Source organism: Anas acuta, chromosome 20 (genome assembly GCF_963932015.1).
Source record: "Anas acuta chromosome 20, bAnaAcu1.1, whole genome shotgun sequence".
Taxonomy (NCBI): domain Eukaryota; kingdom Metazoa; phylum Chordata; class Aves; order Anseriformes; family Anatidae; genus Anas; species Anas acuta.
In genome coordinates this window covers 1634116-1654956 of record NC_088998.1, presented here as the reverse complement: position 1 = coordinate 1654956, position 20841 = coordinate 1634116, and the positions used below count along the sequence as shown (strand labels likewise).

General features: G+C 53.3%; 1 protein-coding gene across 4 annotated transcripts in view; it reads left to right on the top strand.

Annotated features, from left to right (window-relative positions):
* The window catches only part of RGS3 (regulator of G protein signaling 3), a 78115-nt gene that overhangs the window by 32532 nt on the left and 24742 nt on the right, over positions 1–20841 (top strand). For all 4 annotated transcript variants that reach the window (XM_068656809.1, XM_068656810.1, XM_068656812.1 and 1 more), the window contains 2 exons: positions 4618–4729; positions 10572–10612. In XM_068656809.1, the coding sequence (XP_068512910.1) occupies positions 4618–4729; positions 10572–10612 (153 nt within the window). The remainder of the gene's footprint in view (positions 1–4617; positions 4730–10571; positions 10613–20841) is intronic.

Below are 20841 nucleotides of genomic sequence, written 5' to 3'. Positions count from 1 at the left end.
TCCTCCCTCCACCACATTAGTTCTACACACTCCATTCCTTCTTCTCCACTGCTTCTTTATGTCCTCATCTTCATCATTTCTGAATTGGGTGGCACCATTTCCCCATCTGCTCAGCCGCTGCTTATACTTGTGTTTGAGCATAGGTGCACAACCCTTTGAAGTGCTTGCTCTCCCCAAATGCTCACAGTAGAAAAGGGTTTGATTCCAGTAAGCCAAGGTGAGGCTCAAGATTAACAGGTGAAATCATCGCCATGGATCTGCTTTAGGAAAGTGTGGTGTAGACTTCATCAAAGTCTAGCTGAGCGTATAAACTCCTTGCTGAGTATATAGCCCCCTTGCCAATAATCTTGACAGAAAAAATGTGTAAGGTTGTAAAAGGGTAAATGCATTGTGGGCTGAAAGGCTTGGGATGTCTTGGTAGGAGAACATCAATTCAGTATGGAGCCATTTGGAAGTCAAAATCCGGGATGATGGTTAGAGGGCTAGGGCTGTAGCATGGCAAGCAGCGACTCAAAGGCTTTAGCATATACTGAACCTAATAAAATTTCCCTGACCTGGGAAGTTCATGCTGTCTCCAAAGCACTGTGCCTAGTGTGTGTGCACCTACCCTGCCTGCAAAGCTTAGACCGCTTCTGTACTTAGACTGGGGCTCAGCTGACTGATGCTGATGTACTAAGCTGTGGAAACTTGATTATTTTTGTTTGTGTGCTCCCATTCCTGTGGTCTCTGTGAAAACCAAGTGAATTACTGGCTGTGCAGAGCTGTAGCCCAGAAAGCTGTGACTTTGAAGCATGTGATGGGGGAGCAGCAAATAGCAGTGTGTGGGTGTTAGCAGCCTGTATGAGGGGAGCAGTGTTAGTCGTGGTCTGGTGAGTCCACCAGTCATGTCTGCTTCCTAGAGTATATGAGATTTGCATGGGCCCCCCAGACAGCCATGAGGATAACTCTAGATTTGGAAAACTCAAGGAAGGTTAAGAAAACTTCATTCATTTAGATCATCCCAGTGACTGGGGGCACATGAGCCTTGCAGATACAACCCTCATGCTGTTCTAACTGGACTTTGAGGTTGCACCCATTTCTTTTGGAGGAGAATTCAGTACTAGTAAATGGATACGAAATGTGTGTAGATCTGTCCCAGGGAAAGATGTGTGATTGAGATAGCTGGGCTTGCTCTAGCCAACTGCAGACAGCAATCTCTGGCCAGTGATGCAGGCGATCACCACTGTGTGATCAGCATCTGAGAGCTCTGTCATGGAAGACCTCTTCTTCACTTTGCCTCTGCTTCACTTTGCTTCCTCAGCTCCTTCTGCTTTGCTGGGCATGGCTGTGAAACTGCTGCTGGAGAGGGGGAGCTGTGTCTGCAGGCAGGGTGGGCACTGACCCGTCCTGCGGGGCTGTGCTGCTGAAACCACTGCAGTTACTGGATGCAGACCCCTCCCTGCCCTACCCCAAACAGCAGCGGCAGTGTGTAGGTATGCAGAAGAGCACAGGCTTAGGAGGAAAGTTAACTATTCTTAAGCCTGACTGCCAAGCTGCTTTGGCTGCAAGGCTTAATTCCTGAGCACCTTTCTGTCATGTTGTTTTTGTTTTTTTTTACCATGCTTTGCTTGAGGAGGCCCAGCCATCGCTTCCCCCTTCCTGCGGCAGGGCTCTGCGGCGCTGGTCCCCTGTTCTCCTGGGGAAGCACATAACCCAGCACTTCCCACCTCCCCTCCTGGCTTTCATTTTCTCATGTTTTCTTTTATGAAACTCTTTAAATGTACCTCTTCCTTCTGTAACAATATTTTGCTAGTTACATTCTGTAGTTAGTCAAATCTATCCACAGAAGGGTCTTTGCTGCTTGCTGTGGAGCAAGCACACGCTGATGAACAGTCTGAGACATCAGTGTCAGCCTCTCCAAACTTTTTTTTTTCCTGTACAATCTACTCCCTCCCACTGAAACGTCGGTGTGATGACTGCCATGTGGCCATGCTCCACTCTAGTAATAACACAGGTGTGCCTGTCCCTGCCTTCAGAGGAGTCCTTTCATCATCCCATTCATTTTCGTTCTCATTTTAGAGTGTGAAGTTAGTTCTGGAAAACAGACAAAGATACTCAAACTCTCTGAGGAGCAGCTCTGGTGGATTCTGTGCCATGCCTGGACGAGTGCAGGCGCTGCGTTTATTTTTTGTTTGCTCTTTCTTTCTTGTGAGCCCTGTGACACATCACGGCAGGTACCAGACCTGTCTGCAAGGGGCTGTTAGGGGCACACTGCCCTGAGGCTGCGGTGTAGGGACAGCCCTGGGTGCATCCCTGGCCAGCTGGCTCCATCCCTTGCCTCTTCTCCCACCTCCTGGCTGCTGCCCAGGGGTTGCCAGGGCTCCAGGCTCTGTGCTCAGCCCTGCGGGGGGGTCTCGCTCCCACCTCTGCCAGCAGGACCAGCTCGAGCCCAGCCTCGCAGCACCGGGGTGCTGTCGGTGGGCTTCGGCTGCGTGCCTGCGAGGGGCAGCCTCGCATTGTGCCCCCCCCCGACATCTGTAAACCTGCCTGCTGTGCAGAGCTGCTCTGAAATCAAACATCTTCCTGGAAGCAGCATCTAATAGAGATGCTCTTACTTAACCCACACCAACCGTGCTTTTATCTCCTCTGCATCCTGAATTCAATCAGTCCCATCTTCCCGTAAAAGCCCAATGGTACCTGCAAACACTTGACACGTGTTTGTGTTGCCATGTTTCCCCATTTAAATCTGTTTGGTTTCAAAGTAGCTTTTTTTCCCTGCTAGTTCTTCGATCCCTTTTTCTTTCCCTTTAAAATTCCTTGTGTGTTAGGTGTGTGTTTTCTTTCCTCCATTTCTTCTCTTATCGCTTGCTGGTCGTGCTTTTACTTCCTTGGCTTTGTTGAGCTGCTCTTCTCAAAATGCCTGAACATTGAGACTGAGGGTCCTGGGATGGCACTGGGGCATGTCCCTCGAAGTGTGCCGCATGGAGCAAGAGAGGCATAGGAGAAAGTATAGTGTGGTTGGTACTTTGCTGTTCCTTGTATTAGTAATAATAATGTCAGAAGTAATGAAGAAGGGAAATGTGGGCACTAGGCCAATGCCATGTTGAGAGCAAGAGGAAGGGATTTTCCAAATAATACAGACAGAAACAGACACTCCCTGCTTTAATTGTCCATTAAAGCTACGCTGGTAGCTTTCTGCTTATTAAGAATCCCACAAAAATGAATTTGCACAGCAAGGAGAAATCATGTGGGAAGGGCCTGATTTTGGTTGCAAAGTCAGATGCGCTGTCCTGACACGCGACTCAGCACCGTGTGATAAATTGCTGCCCAGCTCGTCCCCCTCCTGACATGTGCCCGTCAGCCGCCGGGCACGGAGACAAACTGTACCAGGAATGCGTCCCCATAAACAGTGACTCAGACCCTGTCCTGGGCAAAGTCACCTTTCAGAGGGTGACTTGGTGGTGGCAGTGGTGCCAGCCCCTGGGATGCTGGGTTGTTTTCTGCTTTTGCAAATGAGTTGCTAAAAGGCCACAAAACCCTCCTTGCTGCTGCTCGGTGTTGTAAAGTGCTCTCCTTTTGTGCTGGGAGGCATCTGGGAGCATCCTGAGGAGTGGCTAAAAGCAGCTGTGTGCTCATGTGCAGTGTCCAGAGACCAGAGCAGAACATGGTTCAGCATTATGCAGAGGGTCCAGCATCAGTGTGCCCCCTGGCATGTTGCAGCCCCTTCCTGGCATCTTCTAAGCTTTGCTGCATGCCCCCACCTTCTGCCGAAGAGCTGGACAGGCTCAAACCCCAGTTCCTGGCACAGCGATTGCACCAGGCCACTCACCCAGCCAGGCTTCTGGGTCAAGGATCTCCAGTACAGCGGAGGAGCCGATTCTTCCATTTTAAAAAACACAATAATCTGTACTGATTGAACGAGCAACCTCAGGCAAGAGCCAGAAGCAGAACACAATCTGCCTTTTGAGTTGTGAGCACATACTACTGCTCTGGAGTAGCTCCCAGCTTCTAGGACACTTGAGTGGCTGCTCAAGCACAGAGCTGGGCAGACGTGCAGTTCAGTGTTTGCTTTCTACCTGTCAGTGGTGTTTAAAAGCTATCAAGTTTGCTCCCTGCAACTGCTCTTGTGGGTTCTGCTTTTGAAAAAAAAATATTTTTTTTCCCCCTCAAACGGAACAAAACAGGGCATACAAAGAGTGAAAACGGGGAGAGGCTCCTCCATGGGTGTGTTCAGGGAGACCACGTTTGCTTTTAGGCTGCAAATTCTGCAGTGTGCTGGGATTAGTTGGTAACTCATTCTCTCCTCCTGCTCCCCTGATTTATAACTCATGTAAATGGGAAGTGACACGAGAGAGCAGAGAGGGTGTGTTTGTGCGGTGCTGCACTGTCGGGCAGGTTTATCCCTTCTGTCACGGGACTTCACAAGCCTCGGTAGGTGGCTGCCAAGCTGGGGGAGCCTTGTCCGAGGCTTTCTGGCAGCACTCTGAGGGGTGTCACAGCAACCAGTCCCTTAAGGCAGGGGTGTCTGGGCTGCCTCTCATGGCTGGTGCGTCTTCTCGGGGTGGAGGAGCTTTCCAAGCCACTGAGTGCCGACAGATGAGTTCCTGATGCCTTCTTTGCTGCTCTTGTGCCATCCAGGTGACTCTCTTCGTGTACTCGGACCTGCTGCTCTTCACCAAGGAGGACGAGCCCGGGCGCTGCAACGTGCTGAGGAACCCTCTCTACCTGCAGAGCGTGAAACTCCAGGAGGGTGAGTGTCTGTGGCAGCAGCTGGAGGTGTTTGGGTCGTTTTCTGGGCTGCAAGCTATAAAGTCACCGGGCCAGCAACAGGATAGCACCCCCCTGTCCCATTGCTTCCAGTATGCAGCAGTGCTGGCCAGCTCATGCTGCCAGATCACCCTTTGTTGGGGTGCAGGTACAGCAGCACCCTTCCCAGCCCTGCATTAACCCAGTCCCTGGGAGCTCCATCCCCTGGCATGCCCTGGGGACACTTCGGTGGCACAGCTTTGGAGCCCTGCCTGAGCAATTAGAGATGGGCACTCCCTGGGGTCTGGCTCTTCTGGGATGCTCCCCTCACTGCTGTTACCCTGCCTACAGTGGGGGCTTGCTGAGAAAGGAAACGAAGTTTTGAGGTTTTTCTCCACGGTGCCTTGAGAGAGCTCAGAAGTTGTCTCCAGGAGAGGCTGGCTGAGCCCTACTGACCTTTGCTTCACTACTTCTCCCTTCGGCTGCCCACGGTTTCCCTCCGCTAGCATTGCTCCCCCTGCACACCCTGTCAGGGAGGAAAGAGCAAACCCTGTCTTTGGTGGGAGGCTGTGGGCTGTGCCCTTGCTCGCTTCACCTTGGTTGGGCTTTCACATCCCACTGAGGGCTCAGGGAGGGCTTTTAGGGCAGGAACATGTCTTGAAATGAGTTATTTTGAGATGAAACTTTGAGACTGTGTGGCTAAGATGGCCATAGCTACTCGGGGTCAAAAGAGGAACGAGCAAATTGCTCTACCACATCCTATTTCCTACAGTGGAGCCACTTCTTGGCCACAGGCCCAGTCCCACCTTGTTCCTTCTTTGGTGTGGTCGCTCTTTGGCCACAGGCTCATCTTGTGCATGGCCGCCCGCCTCCGGCCGTGCAGGGCTCTAGCAGCCCCAGGCAGCAGGTACTGCTGGACAGGGCTTGTGGAAAACTGGGGTTAGGTGTGAGGAACAGCTTTCCTGTGATGTGGGTGCTCAAATGCCCAGAGAGGCTGTGGGACCTCCATCCTTGGAGGTGTTTGGGACTCGAATGGACACAGCACTGAGCACCCTTGGTGCTGGGGATCTGCAATGGCACTGCGGGCTGCCCATCTCTTATTTCCCCTTTCCAACAACTTTTCTGCTCCCAGATTCATTCACTAACCTGTTAGTGAATGTGGGGCAGAAACAGTGAGAAGGAAGAGGGACATGGAGGGCACAAGCTGGTTAGAAAAGCCATTGAACTTCTCTGGGATTTGTTGAGTTTGTTCTCAGCAGCGTTTGTTACTAAGAAAAGGACAAAAGAAATTGTTCCTTGCTGAAGCACTTGTCGGTCAGCGTCTGCTTCATTGCACGTGCAGTTCCTGGCTGCTCTCAAAGGCTGCTGCACAGCCCTGCTCTTGTTCTCCTCCTTGAAGAAATCACCTTCATGCTGCACGTCCCGGCAGCGCAGCGGCGGCTCCGTGCACCAAGGTCTGTTGGCAGCTCGGCACAGGAACGTGCCTCCTAACCTCAGGCAGAGCAGTTGGATTTCGTGAGCAGCTTTCTGCCACTTATTTCCTTGTTACCGTAATAACTTGGCTAGATCACATCTGGAGTAGCTTAGGGAGCCTCTCCGAAGGGGATGTTTGTCTCTGCCGTGCCGGACCGCCCCCCGTACGCCCGGAATCCAGCACAGTCGGTTTTCAGGCAGCTCACCCTCCTGGTTTGGGTAGGGCTGCTTCAAAGGCGGGTGGAACAAGCGAAAAGATGCCTGTCCCTTTTGGCAGAGATTTTCTGTTGGTCTCCTAAATAACTGAATGGCACATTAATAGGAACAGGCGTATTGCTGAGTATAACAATTGAGACATCTCCGGTACACTGAAGACCATTGTGATGTTTCCTGTTTCTGCCGCTCGCTGCACTGTGCGAAAGCAAATCAGTATAATCTGCTTTACAATGCTCTGTCTTCCTGCTTTAGAAGCCGAACATGGCTGATGAGCATCACGCTGGCCAATGTTTCCAGTGCGACAGGGCTGGCTTCCTCACTAGATACTGTGGGAATTTCCATGCTATCACCGCTGCCTTGCTGGGATCCGGCCCCCTGGGGGTGTGTGCTTGGCTTGGGGACAGAAGAGCGATCCCATTTAGCAACCCAAGAAAGGACCCCCACCTGTGAGCCCCATCCCTGGGCCGGATCCCATTGCTGTCCCCAGCATCCCAACACACTCTGTCTTGTAGCCAACAGCTTTGTGATATCCAGAGGACCAGACTCTGATTTTTGAGGTTTTTGCCATGCCTTATGGGCTCGCACCCAACCACACCTCCCTGGGGACACATGCCACAGAGGGTGACACGCTTGTCCACTCTCAAGTGCTTGGTTTGGATGTGTACAGCAGCCTTTCTCTCTTGCCACACACCCAGGGCCCCCCAGCACCCTGTGAGCTCCTCTTAGAGTACTGGATGCAGCCCTGCCCTCGCTGGGCAGATACAATGGCTGGGGAGCTGGGTGCCCTTGTTGTGGCTGTGTCACTGTCCCCTGTGCCACACAAGGAGGCTGTGGAAAGGAGCAGGACCATTTGTTTTCCATTTTCTCCCTTCTTCTTGACCTGGTGTGCACCACCCGAATCCCACGACTGGTGCGTTTTCCTTGGGTTGCACAGGGGAGGTGGGCAGAGGCAGGGCGGCGCTGGAGACTGCTGCTGTGCCAGGAGCTGCATAAATGCCTGCTCTGCATCAGCACGGGCACACGGGGCTTAGCCAGGGATGGGGACGTGTCCCCGCGAACCTCGCACGCTCCTCTTGCTTGCGTTGAGCCTGTGCAGCAGCCCAGCCCCGGGGCAGGGATGGGTTGAGTTACCCTGAAAGACAAGCCAGTCCCAGTCACAACGCGTCATGAAGAAACGGAAATATCTTAAAGTGAGTTTTTTTTTCCTCCTGCTTATTTCCTTTTAGCATTTCAGGGTATTTGGCTGAGGGTGTTCGCACTGTTCGGCTCCTGAAAAAAGGCACAGACAGCATCGGGTGGGGACGGAGCCCTGCGCGGGGCTGCAGCTGCCCCTTTGTCCCTTGTGGCCTCGGTGGGCTGCAGGGCAGGGGACGAGCAGCATGAGCTGGGCAGCTCCAGCCTGGCCCTGCGGAGACTGGAAAATCCCCAGGGGAAGAATCCCAGCAAACCTGGTTTGTGTTGAAATCTGCGCTCGGGTCTGTCCTTCCTGGCACTGCCATTGCTCTCCTACCTCCTGTCATGCCTTGCTGGGAATCGGCATCAGCTGGAGCCCAGCTGTGGGGCTGGGCAGCGTGAGGAGTCTGTTAGTTCCTAGTTTTTCCCAGCTGAAGGCAATTCTTCATGGAAGAATGGGATTGGGGCAGCTCCTTATTCTAGGCTGGCTCCCTGCTCTGCGTGTCCGATAGGCACTGTGAGGCCTGGCCATGTGGATTATGAAGCAGCGAGCCTTAGGGATGGGGACAGGACCTGCTGGCTGTGGAGATCACTAGCACTGAGATAGAACAGAACTTAATTTCGGTGGGTTTGGGCTTTGTTGGGTTCACTTCTTACTGTGGAAAGCCAGAAGGAGTAAATGAGTAAACAGGGCCTCAAAGAGCAGGGTTTTACCCCAGGCTGTTGCACTCCAGCATCACCTTTCCCTGCCAAGGGTGCACATCTCTGGGGGTGGCCTCTTCCTCGGGTCAGACAGGGTTAAAGCTCCTGAGGACAAGTGGCTGGGCCGTTGCTTCTCCTGCAAGCTGCTTTGCAAGATGGGCTGGAGAGCTCAGGAGCTGCTCTCTGCTTGCTGCCTGGATGATGCCCCTTGGGCCTCTCCTCTCTGTGGGGAATTTGGTCACGGCTGATGCTGTGCAGAGCCCAGCTGAGAAGATGGGACTTCTGGTGCTGTTGACCACCATGGGAAGCAGAAGCAGCAGAAAGGGTTGATGTGTGCCAGCAGGAGGCTCGGATCCTGTGTCCAAACTCCATGGGAAAAACTCTGGATGAGTGCCTCCCATCGAAGGCTGTGGCTTAGCAAGGAAAACACTCCCTGATGGTCCTGCTGGGCTTTGTGGAAGAGGGTGCTGGGAGAGCTTGGGCAGAGCTGTGGAGAGTGGTGAATGGGTTTTGCATGATACAGAGGTGGGCATGTGCTCCGTCACCACTGCCCTCCTGGAGGTGAGGATGCAGCGGGGCGGCGGGGGGGGGACCCCCATGGAAACACCTGGGAGCTCCTCATACAGGAGGCCCTTGGCACTGGTACTGTTGGGGGCTGGGCTCCAGCAGCGTGTTATGGCACGGTGTCCTGGTGTCCCAGTGTCCCTTTAGTGACTTTCCAGCCTGTTTGCTGCAATGTGCCCTAAAAGCAAAGCTGGCAGTGGAGGCAAGCCTGCTGTCCCCCAAAAGGCAGCTGGAAGAGACATCCAGCAAATGGCTCCAAGCTGTCACGCTTGTTCATGGGCTTCTTGTTGCCTGCAGAGGGACTCAAGTGACGTCTGAGCTCTGCAGTGGGTCGCAGCCCTTATCTTTACCTCTGGGCTGCTGCCTGTGGCAGGAGAATCGCTGCCCTCTGGGAGCGGGGCGTTTCCACCGCTGTGCGGAGCCTGTTCCATTGTGGGCACAGCTCGGGCTGTTGAAACGAAGCAGAGCCTGCACTGATGCTGCTTTGGAAAGGATCTGCAGCCGTGCCCAGACTGCGGAGCTGATCTCATGGCAGAGATAACATCGTTAAAAGGGTTATGAAAGCTGCTGCCCAGCCATGCCACACGCTAGTGAGGACAAAGCCTTGGCAGCGCACGCTGCTGGGAAGTGCGGTGACACGGCGGCTCTGGGAGGTGGGTGTCCTGTGGTGTGCCTTCATGTCCTCCTCCCATATCCCATGTCCTCCATGTCCCGTGGTGGCTTGATGTCCTCCTGTGAGGCTGATGTGTGCCTAGAGCTGGCTTCCCCTGGGCTAGGCAGACTTGTGTCCCACCAGTGGGGATCAAAGACCAGGGAAACCCTCAGCGAAGCCTTTGTGCTGGAGACAGGGAAGGCTGGGCCTGCTGGAGACAGCCTGGTGGAGCAGCCAGAGCATGACACATCCGTCCCCAGGGACAGCTGGCGGTGAGGAGACCAGGCTGCTCTGTGATTTAGCACGACATGGGTTGCAGCATTGGCCATTGCATTGCCTCCAGCACCTCCTCCCTTCCCAAAGCTGTGGAAGGGGAGGTCCCTTGGACACGGTGCCTCCTGAGTGGCACCGTGCTGGCAGGACCTGGGGGAGCTGCCCTCAGCCTTGTGGAACAAGGGTGGGCTCTTGCCACTGCCCTATCTCAGTTGCTTCCCCATGCCCTGGGGTTTGGCTCCAACTCCTTGGAGATGCACCAACCCCAGCTCCTTGCTCTGATGGAGGCTGGGACAGGCAGCACTAGGCAGAGCTGCCCTTTCTGAGGGCTCTTGAGGGGGGAGAAGCTGGGAATGAGCAAGGACATAGGAGTGGGAGCTGCTCTGGTGGGCCCTCCTGGGAGCAAAGCATTTGTGGAAATGTGGAGAGATCAGACCCTGGTGCCCAGGACAGGCACCCAAAATGAATGGAGCTGCACGTGCTGTGGCAGACCAGGCAGGAGAGTGCACACGTGGCCTCTGAATGAATCAACCCTTTTCCCAAAAGGACAAGCCCAAAGAAGAATCTGAGATAGCACAGTGAGTTGATGCAAGAAACCATGCAGGCACGGCCTGCCCGGTGCATGGCCCCGCAGATGCAGCATACATCACTCCCAGATCACAGCCTGGTACTGTAGGATGACAACAATAAATATTCATTAAACGCTGTCTCTTAGCCAATTCCTCTGTCAGTGTCCCCGCTTGCAGAAATGCAGTTGTAGCTTGATTGTGATCCTGTTTTCTCTTCTTTATAGGTTTGGAAGATCGGAAATTCTGCATCCTTTACCTTGCAGAGGTGAGTGTTGCCGGTTTCCAAATTAACTTTCCAGTGGGAGCTGAACACGTACTAACAACGCTGCTTCTGTCTGCTGGGGCAAGAAGCACAGGACGGGTTGAATTTAACTTCCTTTTTAATTTGTTTGCCAGAGGTCTGGAAAGGAAACATAATAGCTGTAGCCAGAATATATTAGTAAGAAGCTGCTAAAAGGAATCTGAGAGCTGGGAGAGGCTGGGCGGCACTGAGACAGGCTTTCTTTCCCCCCCTGTGCAGTGCAGGTGGACATTCCTCGCTGCATCTCACCTTTGATTTCTCCTGGGGTTCTTTCACCCGGGGATTCCTTGCCAGCTGTTTTCACTTTACTTTTCAGGGATCTTGCTTTTCTCGTTTTCAAATGCCCAGGTTTGAAGCCCTCTAATAAAATAAGGAAGCTCAGACAGACACAATCATAGCTCTAAAAATGTGTGTGGCTGGTCCACAGCTAAATGCTCTAAACAGATTTGAGATCGCTCAGACGTTGGCACGGTTACTTTTGTGTCGTGAAGCAGCCAAGGAGACTGCGAAATTGGTTCACAGTGACTGGTCCTGCCTAATCACTAAATGCTGCAGCTGTTATTATTTTTTTTTCCTTTCAACTGACTTTAGTGTGTTCCTGGTTTCAAGGCCTTGTGTTTTCAGTGTGGAAGTTTGGGTCTGGGAAAGATCCCCAGGGCGCTGAGGAGAAAGGCAAACATTGCTCAGCAGCACCACAAAATAATAAGCTATTGTGAAAGTTGGATGAAAATGTCCAGGATGGAAGTTGTTCACCTTGAGCGGCTGGGACTTGGGCCAAAGCCTGACTTGCTGCACAACCATGGGCTGGCGAGCTCGCTCTCAGGTCCCCCTCTTGTTCCTTCTCCGTCTTTATTTCTTCTGGGGGTGGTCGGGCAGGACCTGCCTCCTCAGGGCGGGTGATGTCTCTGTGCCCAGCTGTCCCCATGCTGTGACTCAAACACCGCGGCAGCTGCCTGCCGGTGCCGTCCCGGCTGGGCGATGGGGTGCTCCTGCCTTCTCTTGTGTGCTTGGAAAAATGCCTGTGGATCTTGGAGTTTAATTCAGAGCTCCAGGCCACTAACTAGGAGTAACTGAACAAGAGATGGCTGCGTTTCATGTGGCCCTCTGAGGCTCATCTTTGAGATGTAGCAAGGGCTTAGCTTTCACCTTCTGCTGGGGTTAGGTGGCCCTGGCTCTCTGGGCTCTGCTGAGCCCATTGCACTTGGAGCATTGCAGTTGCATAGAAAATGTGAAGCATTCGCCTTCCTCCAGGCATGCTCTTCTGTAGAGGACGGTACCTCTGGACAGGCCATGCTTATGGGTCTGTGCAAAACCCTTCTTGTTCCTCCTGTCCACTCTAGATATTTTGGAGCAGGCAGCCTTCTGCCTGTAGCCAGCAGTGGGTTCTTGTACCCTGCACTGTGCCAGCCCCAGCTTTCGGGTGTCTTCAGGGCAACCCCTAGCGTGAAGGTGGCATCCTGCTAAGCATGGGGTGCCCCGTGCCACCCCAAGGCCTCCTCCTGGACCCCTGGGGTTGCTTTGGGTCCCAATGGTCTCACCAAGGTGGGGAGATTGGGTTTGATGTGCCCCAGCCTGCGGGGTATGTGGGGGGTTCCCCAGCCCCATGGCCTTGGTTGGGTCTTTCCTGCAACGACAGGAGAAAAAGGCTTTTCTTGTAGCTCAGTGAACTGTCCTCAGCAGAAGGGGACCTCAGGTGGATGGAGATGGTCTCTTGCTAAGTGATGAGATGCTGTCTTGGGCACCATCCTGGGGGTGTTCAAGCATCTTCCTGCAGGAGAGCTAAGAAGAACGTCACAATCAGGTCACCCCTCTTTTTTTTTCCCCCCCACATTCGCTTCCCAACAGTGAAGGTTTAGTTGCAGCTGGGATTGTCACTGGGAGGCTTTTAGACTTGGTAGCCCCTGGGAGGGAGAGAAAGGTCCTTTTTAAAGGTATTCCTGTGGACTGGCTGTGCATGGAAGCATTGCATGGGCTTGGATGCTTTGCTGGGCTGGTGGAGGCATTGGTTTGTGCTGTTAAGGATATTTCTGTGGGGGGGTGTGTTTGAGACATGGCCTGCTGTTAAATAAAAGCAGCAACTGGGACCCACCGTAGCACTCCTGTGTTGCAGTGGCACAAGGGGGCTGTGCTGGGGGTCTCCAGGCCAGCCCAGCCCCATTGCCTGATGGATGTGGGGTCCGCTGGGTGCCAGGCTCCTGTGTGTGACCTCCTGTTGTGCTGGTGCAAAGCTCAGCATCCTTGCCTGGGTAATGAGACGGTTTCCATCTGCAAGGATGGCTGCCTGCAGAGAGTGGCTGGCTCTGCTTCAAGGCGGTGCTCAGGGCAGTGGGAGGCTCATGAGGGTGTCCCCAGTGTGGTGGTGGCCCTGGCACACCCCGGGCACCCTCAGGGTCCCAGCACTGCGGTGCAGCAGTGCTCTGAGCCTGCATCCTGCTGGCAGAAGCTTCTGTCCCGTTGCCCACCCCCACAACAACCCCTGGCAGCTAGAAAGCTCTGAGGAAGGGTGCAGAGGGAAAGGACACTCGTGTGGATGTGGCTCTTCTGTCCCGTGTCACCCATGAGGGGTATTTCTCCCTCCTGACCTGCTCCCGGCCTGCCCTTTGCATCCCTGGGCTGGTCAGCAGGGCCTTGTCCTGCTGGGAGCTGTCTGTGTGTGGGCTCTGCTTTGTGGGGGCCTGGCTGGGACATTAGGGTTGGTCCCAGCTTCCCCATCACCATGGCCTGAGCAGACAGGTCCCTGTGCTGCCGTGACAGGGCCTGCGGGTGGGTGGAAGCACTCGTACTGCTGTTTCTTACCCACAAATCAGCCACAACGAGCTGTAATGTACTTGGTGCTGCTGTGAGTTGAAAGGGAGCCCACGGGGCCGGGCCAACTTAACATTTGCCACAGGAATATTGCTTTGCTGAGGCCTTGAGCAGCCTGTGTGCCTCCTGCTCCTTTGTCATCCAGAGGGGTGATGTTGTGGGTGATGTTTTGCCCCAAAAGGTGGTATTTGTGCATTTGGATCCAGTGTGATCAGAAATGAAAGTATGTTTCAAAATGTCTTAATTAACTTTCAACAAGAAAGAAAACTCCAACCTTCAGGGAAACTGGTGTGTCATGGAAAAGCTGCTGTTAGTCATCCTGCCTAACCACGTGTAAATAAGACACTCACAGGGCTTAAATCCTGTGCATTATAGGAATTTGCAGGCAGATGGTAAACTGTGATCTTTACAGCCTGGTGTAGGTTACAGCAGGAGTGGTGTTTGTTTCACAGGTTCTTCAGGGTGTGAATTGTGATATTTGGAGGTTCTTGTGCAAACGGCCCTGGTCCTGGTGGAGCACATGGCCTCCTGGGTGGGAAATGCTAAATGTAGGTTGGTGTTGGAAAGGGTGCAGGACCAGAGGAGGGTCTGCTCTTGGCTCCTTGTGGTGGTTGTGGGGTAGCTGTGGTGGTCCCAGCAAGCCAGGATTTGGGTAGTGAGGATGGTACCTTTTGGTCAGGTAGACCTGGAAGCTTGTGTAACTTCTCTAATTGTCAGCCGTTATACGAATGTGCTACCAACACACACAAACCCAGTTCCGTGATAGTATTTTAAATCCAAATGAAACGTTTTAACAGCAGTTGTGCAGCCCCTGCTGGCAAAAGCTTTGGGCTGAGTCAGTGTGGGCCCCATTTCTCCACCCCATAGGACTCAGTGTGTGGGTGACTGGCCCCTTCCTGTAGGACACAAACAGCCCCTGTGATAACACATGTAAAACCTGTCAGAGAAAGCACCTACCGTGCGGTGGGAATGGATTGCCTCCCGGGGAGCTGGTCCAGAGACGTGAGCGTGGTCCAGGACCATATTCACACCCTTTCCCGCTCCGGAAATATCCCGCTGATAGGAAACCACAGATCAGTGTTTTATTGCATTGTTAGAAATTTTTGATTCAAACCCAACATGTTCAGAACAAACTGACTAAAAATCAAATAGCTCGTTAAGTTTTTCATTGTATCAGTGCTAGCAAAATCGATCTTTTCTCTGGAAGTTTTCATCTGCAGACACTGGTGTTTCTCTGGGGAAATTGCTCTGACAGAAAATCTTTCCAGTAGCAGCTCCTTGGCCTGCTGCACTGAGCACGCTTACAGACCCGAGCAAATTAATGCTGTGGATCTGTGCTTGATCTTGTTCTGCCTCAGAGATGTGCATCATCGGGAGATCCTCTAGGCAAGCCTCAGAGAACTGACACCGTCCCCCCAGCCCTGGGTCTCTGCAGCCACGTCCCTGCTCCCATGTGGTGCTGCTCCTGTGCGCATCCCCTGGTGGGGATGGAGCTGTGTCCCAGCTGCTGGCAAGGACACCCCTGAACAAATGCTCCTTAACCTGAGCCACTTCTGCACTGAGGGCCGATACTGTGCCTTGGGTAACGTGCACACCTCCATGGCCTTCCTGGAGATATCCCGGCTTGCTCCATAGAATTAATTTTCCCCATGGTGTCCTCTGTTCCTCCCAGGAACAGGGCATTGCTAAATTTAATTCCCTTTAGGCCCCAGTCTCCATGCAGGGAATCTGAACCTAGAAAAGCAGTTTATGTGTGGTACAGAGGCCTTAAAGGCTCAGGGACACACTGCAATGAACGTGGTAGATACTGGAGCAGATGCCCTCAGAGGCGCTTGGTTTGCCATGACGCAACATGGCCTGGAAACCTAGAAAGACAGGAAATTGCTGTGGTACCTAATAAATAGTTAAAAACCCTGGTCTCAAGCCTCAACAGCATCATCTGTGAGCACTGCTCTGCCTGGGAGAGCTCAGGAAGCCTGGCTCTTGCTTTATTGCATCCAGAATAGTTGTTGACATGGTAGAAAACAGCAAATCATGCCTGATAACGTGTGTGTATGACTCAAAATTTGGGGAAGTAGGAGGTGATAAAGAGAGTAGTTGAGTGGGGGTTACTTGTTAAGGTGGGTCAAAGCTAATGCTGCTTTCACAAATCAGGAGGGTGAGAGGACTGTACACACAGGTCTGCAGGGGTAAGAAGTGACTAAGGAAGGTTTGTTGGGGAAAGAAAAGGTGATCAGTAGCCACAAGCTCCTGCAGTGTAAAGATGGCATCAGTAATGATAAAAGTTTGGGATTCAGTTCGGGATTTCCCCCATTCATCTCTTCTCTGACTCAAAAGTGACAGCCAGAAGAATTGCATTTTGCGATGAATTTGTTTCTACTCCAAACAGGATGTTTTTGGCGGTCAAAGCCAAGGAAATTGTTTCCCTTTTCCTTTTTCCTGGCATTTTAGAAGACCTGGTACCCTGGGTTGGGCTCTGCAGTGTGGTTGCCCCTCCTGGTTCCTCTGCTCCCTAACGAGGCTTGAGCAGCCTCCATGATGTCTTGGTCCCTCCTTCTGAAGTGCTCCATTTCTTCTTTTGGTGCTTAATACAAGAAAACACCCACAAGTGGCTTCAATTCAGCGCCAAAAAAGCCAGCTTAACCTCAAGGCTGTGCCTGGCTCTGACCCCAAGGCAGCCGGAGGGCCTGGTCTGTGATCCCCCAGCACAACTCACTGCATGAGGGCTTTAACTGCAGCTGCTGGAGAAAAAATAGCAGTGATTTAGGAGTCCCTCAGCCTCAGCTAAACACAAAATCCTGAGCTTTGTACTGTGATGGCCTGCCTGATGATGGAGCGACACGGGGTGGACGTAGCTGGGATGCCTGAAAAAAGAAAGTCAGGAGTCTGCTGGCACCGGGTGCTGCATGCAGGATGGGAGAAGGTGGGAGAAGAGGGGTTATCTGTGGGGTGGATTATGTGCTCAGTTCAAGTTGTATCTCATTCCCTCAAATTTGTAATAGAAAAAGGGATGTTTGTCAGATTTGTGGGCAGTGTTATTTGTCAGATGAGCTTGTGGCTTGGGCTTGTGCTGCAGTGAGGTGGAAGATCCTCTGGGATTTCGAAGTTCATCTCTCCCAGGGGCTGCAATGGAGCAAACACCTCAGCCAAGGCTAGAAATGTTGGAATCAGTCACACTTAAGGGCTTCAGTAACAAAAATCCAGGCACACTTCTTGCTGCCTGCTCCTGTCAGTTTTATTACGTTAATCTGAATCACATTTAGAGAAGATGCAGTGTGCTCCTCTGCCTCCCTCTTCCTGCTCCCAGTCCTGTTTGGCAAAAAGGATGATTCCCTCCCCTACCGACTGAGCTGGTCCTGCTCAGGAGATGTTGCCAGATGAAAAATCCCTTCCTGCTCTTTGACATTTCCTTTGATTCCTGTGTGTCTTGCAAGAGGTGGCTCATTTCTGGGCTGCCGGAGCCGCACACCAAGCGGGGCTGTGGTGTGCATCACCTTGAGTCACCCAGCTCACGTGAAAGCTGGATGCTCGATCTGCACACGCTGAATCTCTGCCGTGTCACGCCTGAAGCAACAGCTTAACTCTTTCCTGAACGGAAATTTCCATTTTCCTCCACCCAAAGGATGGCAGGTCTCAGTCGCTGGATTTCCCTGTGCACAGTGCTGAGAAGTCCAAACTGCAGGCACGGGGATCTAACAACAGAGCAAGGCTGCCAATGTCTTGAAAAGTGCTTCTTAAGGATGTCATGATGTGAACCCATGCACAGATTACCCCAAACGCTGATGCATTCCTAAAATACAGCCCTACCCCGCATCCCCAGGATGTGCCCCACATTTCAGTGCACCTGGAGTGCTTGCAGTTGTATCAGAGGGTCTCTCCTTCAAATAATGTTCATTTGGTTCAAGCCAGCACTCTCCGCACATTTATGCTGGGCCAGAGCATGCAAAGCCGTGGCTCTGGAGCTGGTGGCCAGGCTGCTCCTCTGTGCAGACAGAGCCCTGGGCTCTGTCTCTTCTGCCAGTGTGTGTTCACCCAGGCTAGATGATATGAGGTGACACCAGTGGCAGAAGCTCTGGGTTGGCATAGTCCAGGTGTTACGACAGCTCCCAGTTCAGGGCAGAGCAGGGAGGGCTCATGTTCCTCTTGGAGAAACAGATAAGCAGGGGAACTTTGCCTCCTTGGTTCTGTGAATCTTTCTGCTGTTCAACTTGAAACTGAGTTTTGAGATGACCACAAAATGTACTGTTTGGAGAAGTTCTTATTTTTTTTTTTATCCTGGTGTAAATTCTGAGGACTAACTCCTAGCAGTTGGGAAAAAGAGCAGCTGATATGATGTGGTTAAAGTCTTGGAGAATTTTAAAAAAGGCTCAGGCACTAGCCCCCCTTCCTGCCCAAGAGGGAAGGGTGCTTGCAGAAAAGTGCTGGACCTGATCTCTGTTTGCCCAGGCAGTGTTTGCATGGGAGCTCAGTATCTAGCTAGTCTCAGGGCTGGGGATTCCCGTGAAGGCTGTCGCCTTCACCATGAACCACTTAAGGGCAGCCTGCTGCTCTGCAAAAACAAATTGAGCCCTGTCTTTGTTGGCTCTTCTGAAAATGGGTGGAAAAAAAGGTTCTTTGTTTTATCTTATCCCCCTGGAGGCTCAGCACCCTCCAGGCTGTGCCCCCCTGCGGTGTCCCTGTGGCATCGTTTGTCCCCACAGCATCACTGTGCCAGAGACACAGATGGGGGAGCTGGGGACAGGGGTGGCTGTGCAGGGGTGGCTCTGCAGTGTGCAGTGGCAGTGCTGCCTTAGTGCTGGCACTGCTCCCTGTCCATGGGTGGCTGTAGGACAATGAAAACCCATTTCCAAGAGCCAGCCCTTGGTGTTGCAAGCAAGGATAGGGTGCATCCATTCTTTACCTTCAGCTATAGAGCCAAAAATCAAGCCACACGGCCACAAGCCACTCTTCTCTGCAGAGACCGCTGTGCTCCATGAACGGCTGCTCCATGCACATCTTTAGCTCAAGCACCCGTGAACTCCTTTGGTTATCCTGGCTTTCAACAGGACCTGTGCTGTTATCACCAGTGTTCGGTTTTTGGGCACCACCACTGTGCCCAGCAGTCCAAAAACCACAGGAAGAGATTGGCCCCCGTGTACCCCCCAGCACAGGAGCAGACTGAACTTTCTCATCAGACCTAGCTCTGTGGGTCATGAAGTAACCAGCCAGCAGTTGCCCATGTTTTGTGCACAGGATATTCCCAGGGCTTGCTGTTTCGCCGGTGGAGGGTTTGCTCTGTGATTTGAAAGCTATTGTAGTCTGGAGCCCATTTCCGAGGTACTTCCCCTCTGGGATCTCTGCTGGCTTTGGCCGTGGACCAAGGCTCAGAAGGATCGAGGCCAGGGGCTGGGCAGAGCTGAGCTGGGCTGTGAGCCGTGGCCCTGCAGCACCTTGCCATGAACCTTGCCGGGGGGTTATGGAGCTGGGGAGGGGAGCCGAGCACATCCCCTGATCTGCAGGGACCTGGCTGCCCTGGGATTGCATCTGCTGGTGTGAGGGGTGTTGGCAATGAATGGGCTCGGCCCCTGGGCTGGGCTGGTTGCTGAGCTCAAGACTTTGAAGGTGTTAGGCTGAGGCCAGCTCGTTATTATTACATCTCTGCTTTGCAGCGATGTGTAGAGCTGTGCTTGTGCACACAATGCTCTTGTGCTGCGTCCTGCACCCAGGGACGTGTCTGCAGCACAGGGACTTGGTGTGTAGGGTCTGGGAGCCCTTCCTGAGCCGTGGTGCTGCTCCCCAGGAGGCCCTCGGCTGTGGAGCCAGTGTCCACTGGGGCACCTTGGAGCTCTGCCTGCCCTGACCCCAATCCTGCCGTCTCCCCGCAGTGGGGCTGGGGCTCAGCCCAGGGACACCCACAGCAGGGAGCTTTTCCCATATAGCAGATGGGAGTCATCCTTTGGGCAATCCCTGGCTGAAAGAGGGTGCATATGGGGCTTGTGTTGGCCAGTCTGGGTCCTCCACTTACACGTGTTTTACTCCCGCTCTCCCATGGGCCCAGCCCTGGTGTGGGGTCCGGCGCAGCCCCAGAGCCGCGGGCTCGCTGGAGGTTCCCGTGTGGCACCTGCAATAACATGTTTTTTCGAAACGCTGGGGTGAGCGCAGTCAGAAAGCAACTGGCAGCCACTTCAGTCGCTCACTTTATCTGGTCACAAACGCCCCCTTCACGCCATCTGCATCCTCCTTTCCCAGCACTGTGAGCTTAAACCCTGTTTTCTCTTTGTAAATATTGGCAGGCGAAGCGGCAGCCTCCCTGAATGAAAACAATAGCAGGGAGACCAGTTCCCAGAGCGGCTCCCGAGCGAGGCAGCTCACGCTGCAGCCCCGCTTCCCTGCTCCGGGCTGTGCTGAGCTGCTCAGCTTGGTCCCTAGGCTGGGGCTGGCCCCTGGGGAGATGTGCCGTTAGGTAGATCTCCGTCCCACATAGCTGTTCTCCGTCTGGCTGGATCCCAAAGCACTTTGCAAGCAGGAGCCTGTGCCTTAGCAGCTGGGAGTGCTCAGCCCTGAGGTTTGGGCTGCGTCCTCCCCCAACACAGGTGTATGTTATCTGGGGGAGCAGTTTGAGAGATGGTGAAACATGGTTCTTCTCTTTAAAAATGTGTTGGAGAGGTTTAAGGTCACTGTAAAGGTGCTGAGACCTCACTGCTGTAGAGTAGAAATGACAGCAAAATGTGTACAGATTGGGCAAATGCAATTTCGGCCATTCATGTCCCACCTCAGCCCTGCCCACGGTGCCCCAGGGATCAATCAGCCTGCGCTCCTGGGTTGGATAAAACTGAAATAGAGCTTGGAAAAAAAAAAGGGGGGAGCAGCTGGCTTCCCCATCTGACTTCTTGGACTGGACCAGAGGACAATCTCTACTCCTGGCCTTAATAGCACCGGGCTGGGGCCGGGCAGTCTCGCCGGCTCGCTGAGGCTGAGTGGGAGGCAGAGGGGCACTTTGCTCTCGGCAGCCGGTGGCGGCTGAGCATCGCTTTATGCCAAATTCAATCAGGGAGATGGGGACTGTAATCAAATCAACGAGGGGCTGCACAGCAGGGGTAGGTGAGCCGTGCATCTATCATGAGCAAGGGGAGATGAGACGCCCTTGGAATCGCTTTAAACCTTGCGCCTGGGGAATTGCAAAAGCTTGGTAGGGAGCGGAGCGTACATTCGTTACAGCATCATTGTGGCACTGGGCTCTTTGCAGCAGGGCTGTTAGTTTTTAGGCTCCATTGAGTCCTTGCCATTGTTTGCTTTTGCCCCAAGCAGGGTGGGTGAGTGCCAGCCTGGATTTCCAGCACGGCAGATGTGCACCCATCCCCTCTGAAAGCAGAACCAATGAAGCGCCTTTTGAGGGACCAGTGGGTGTC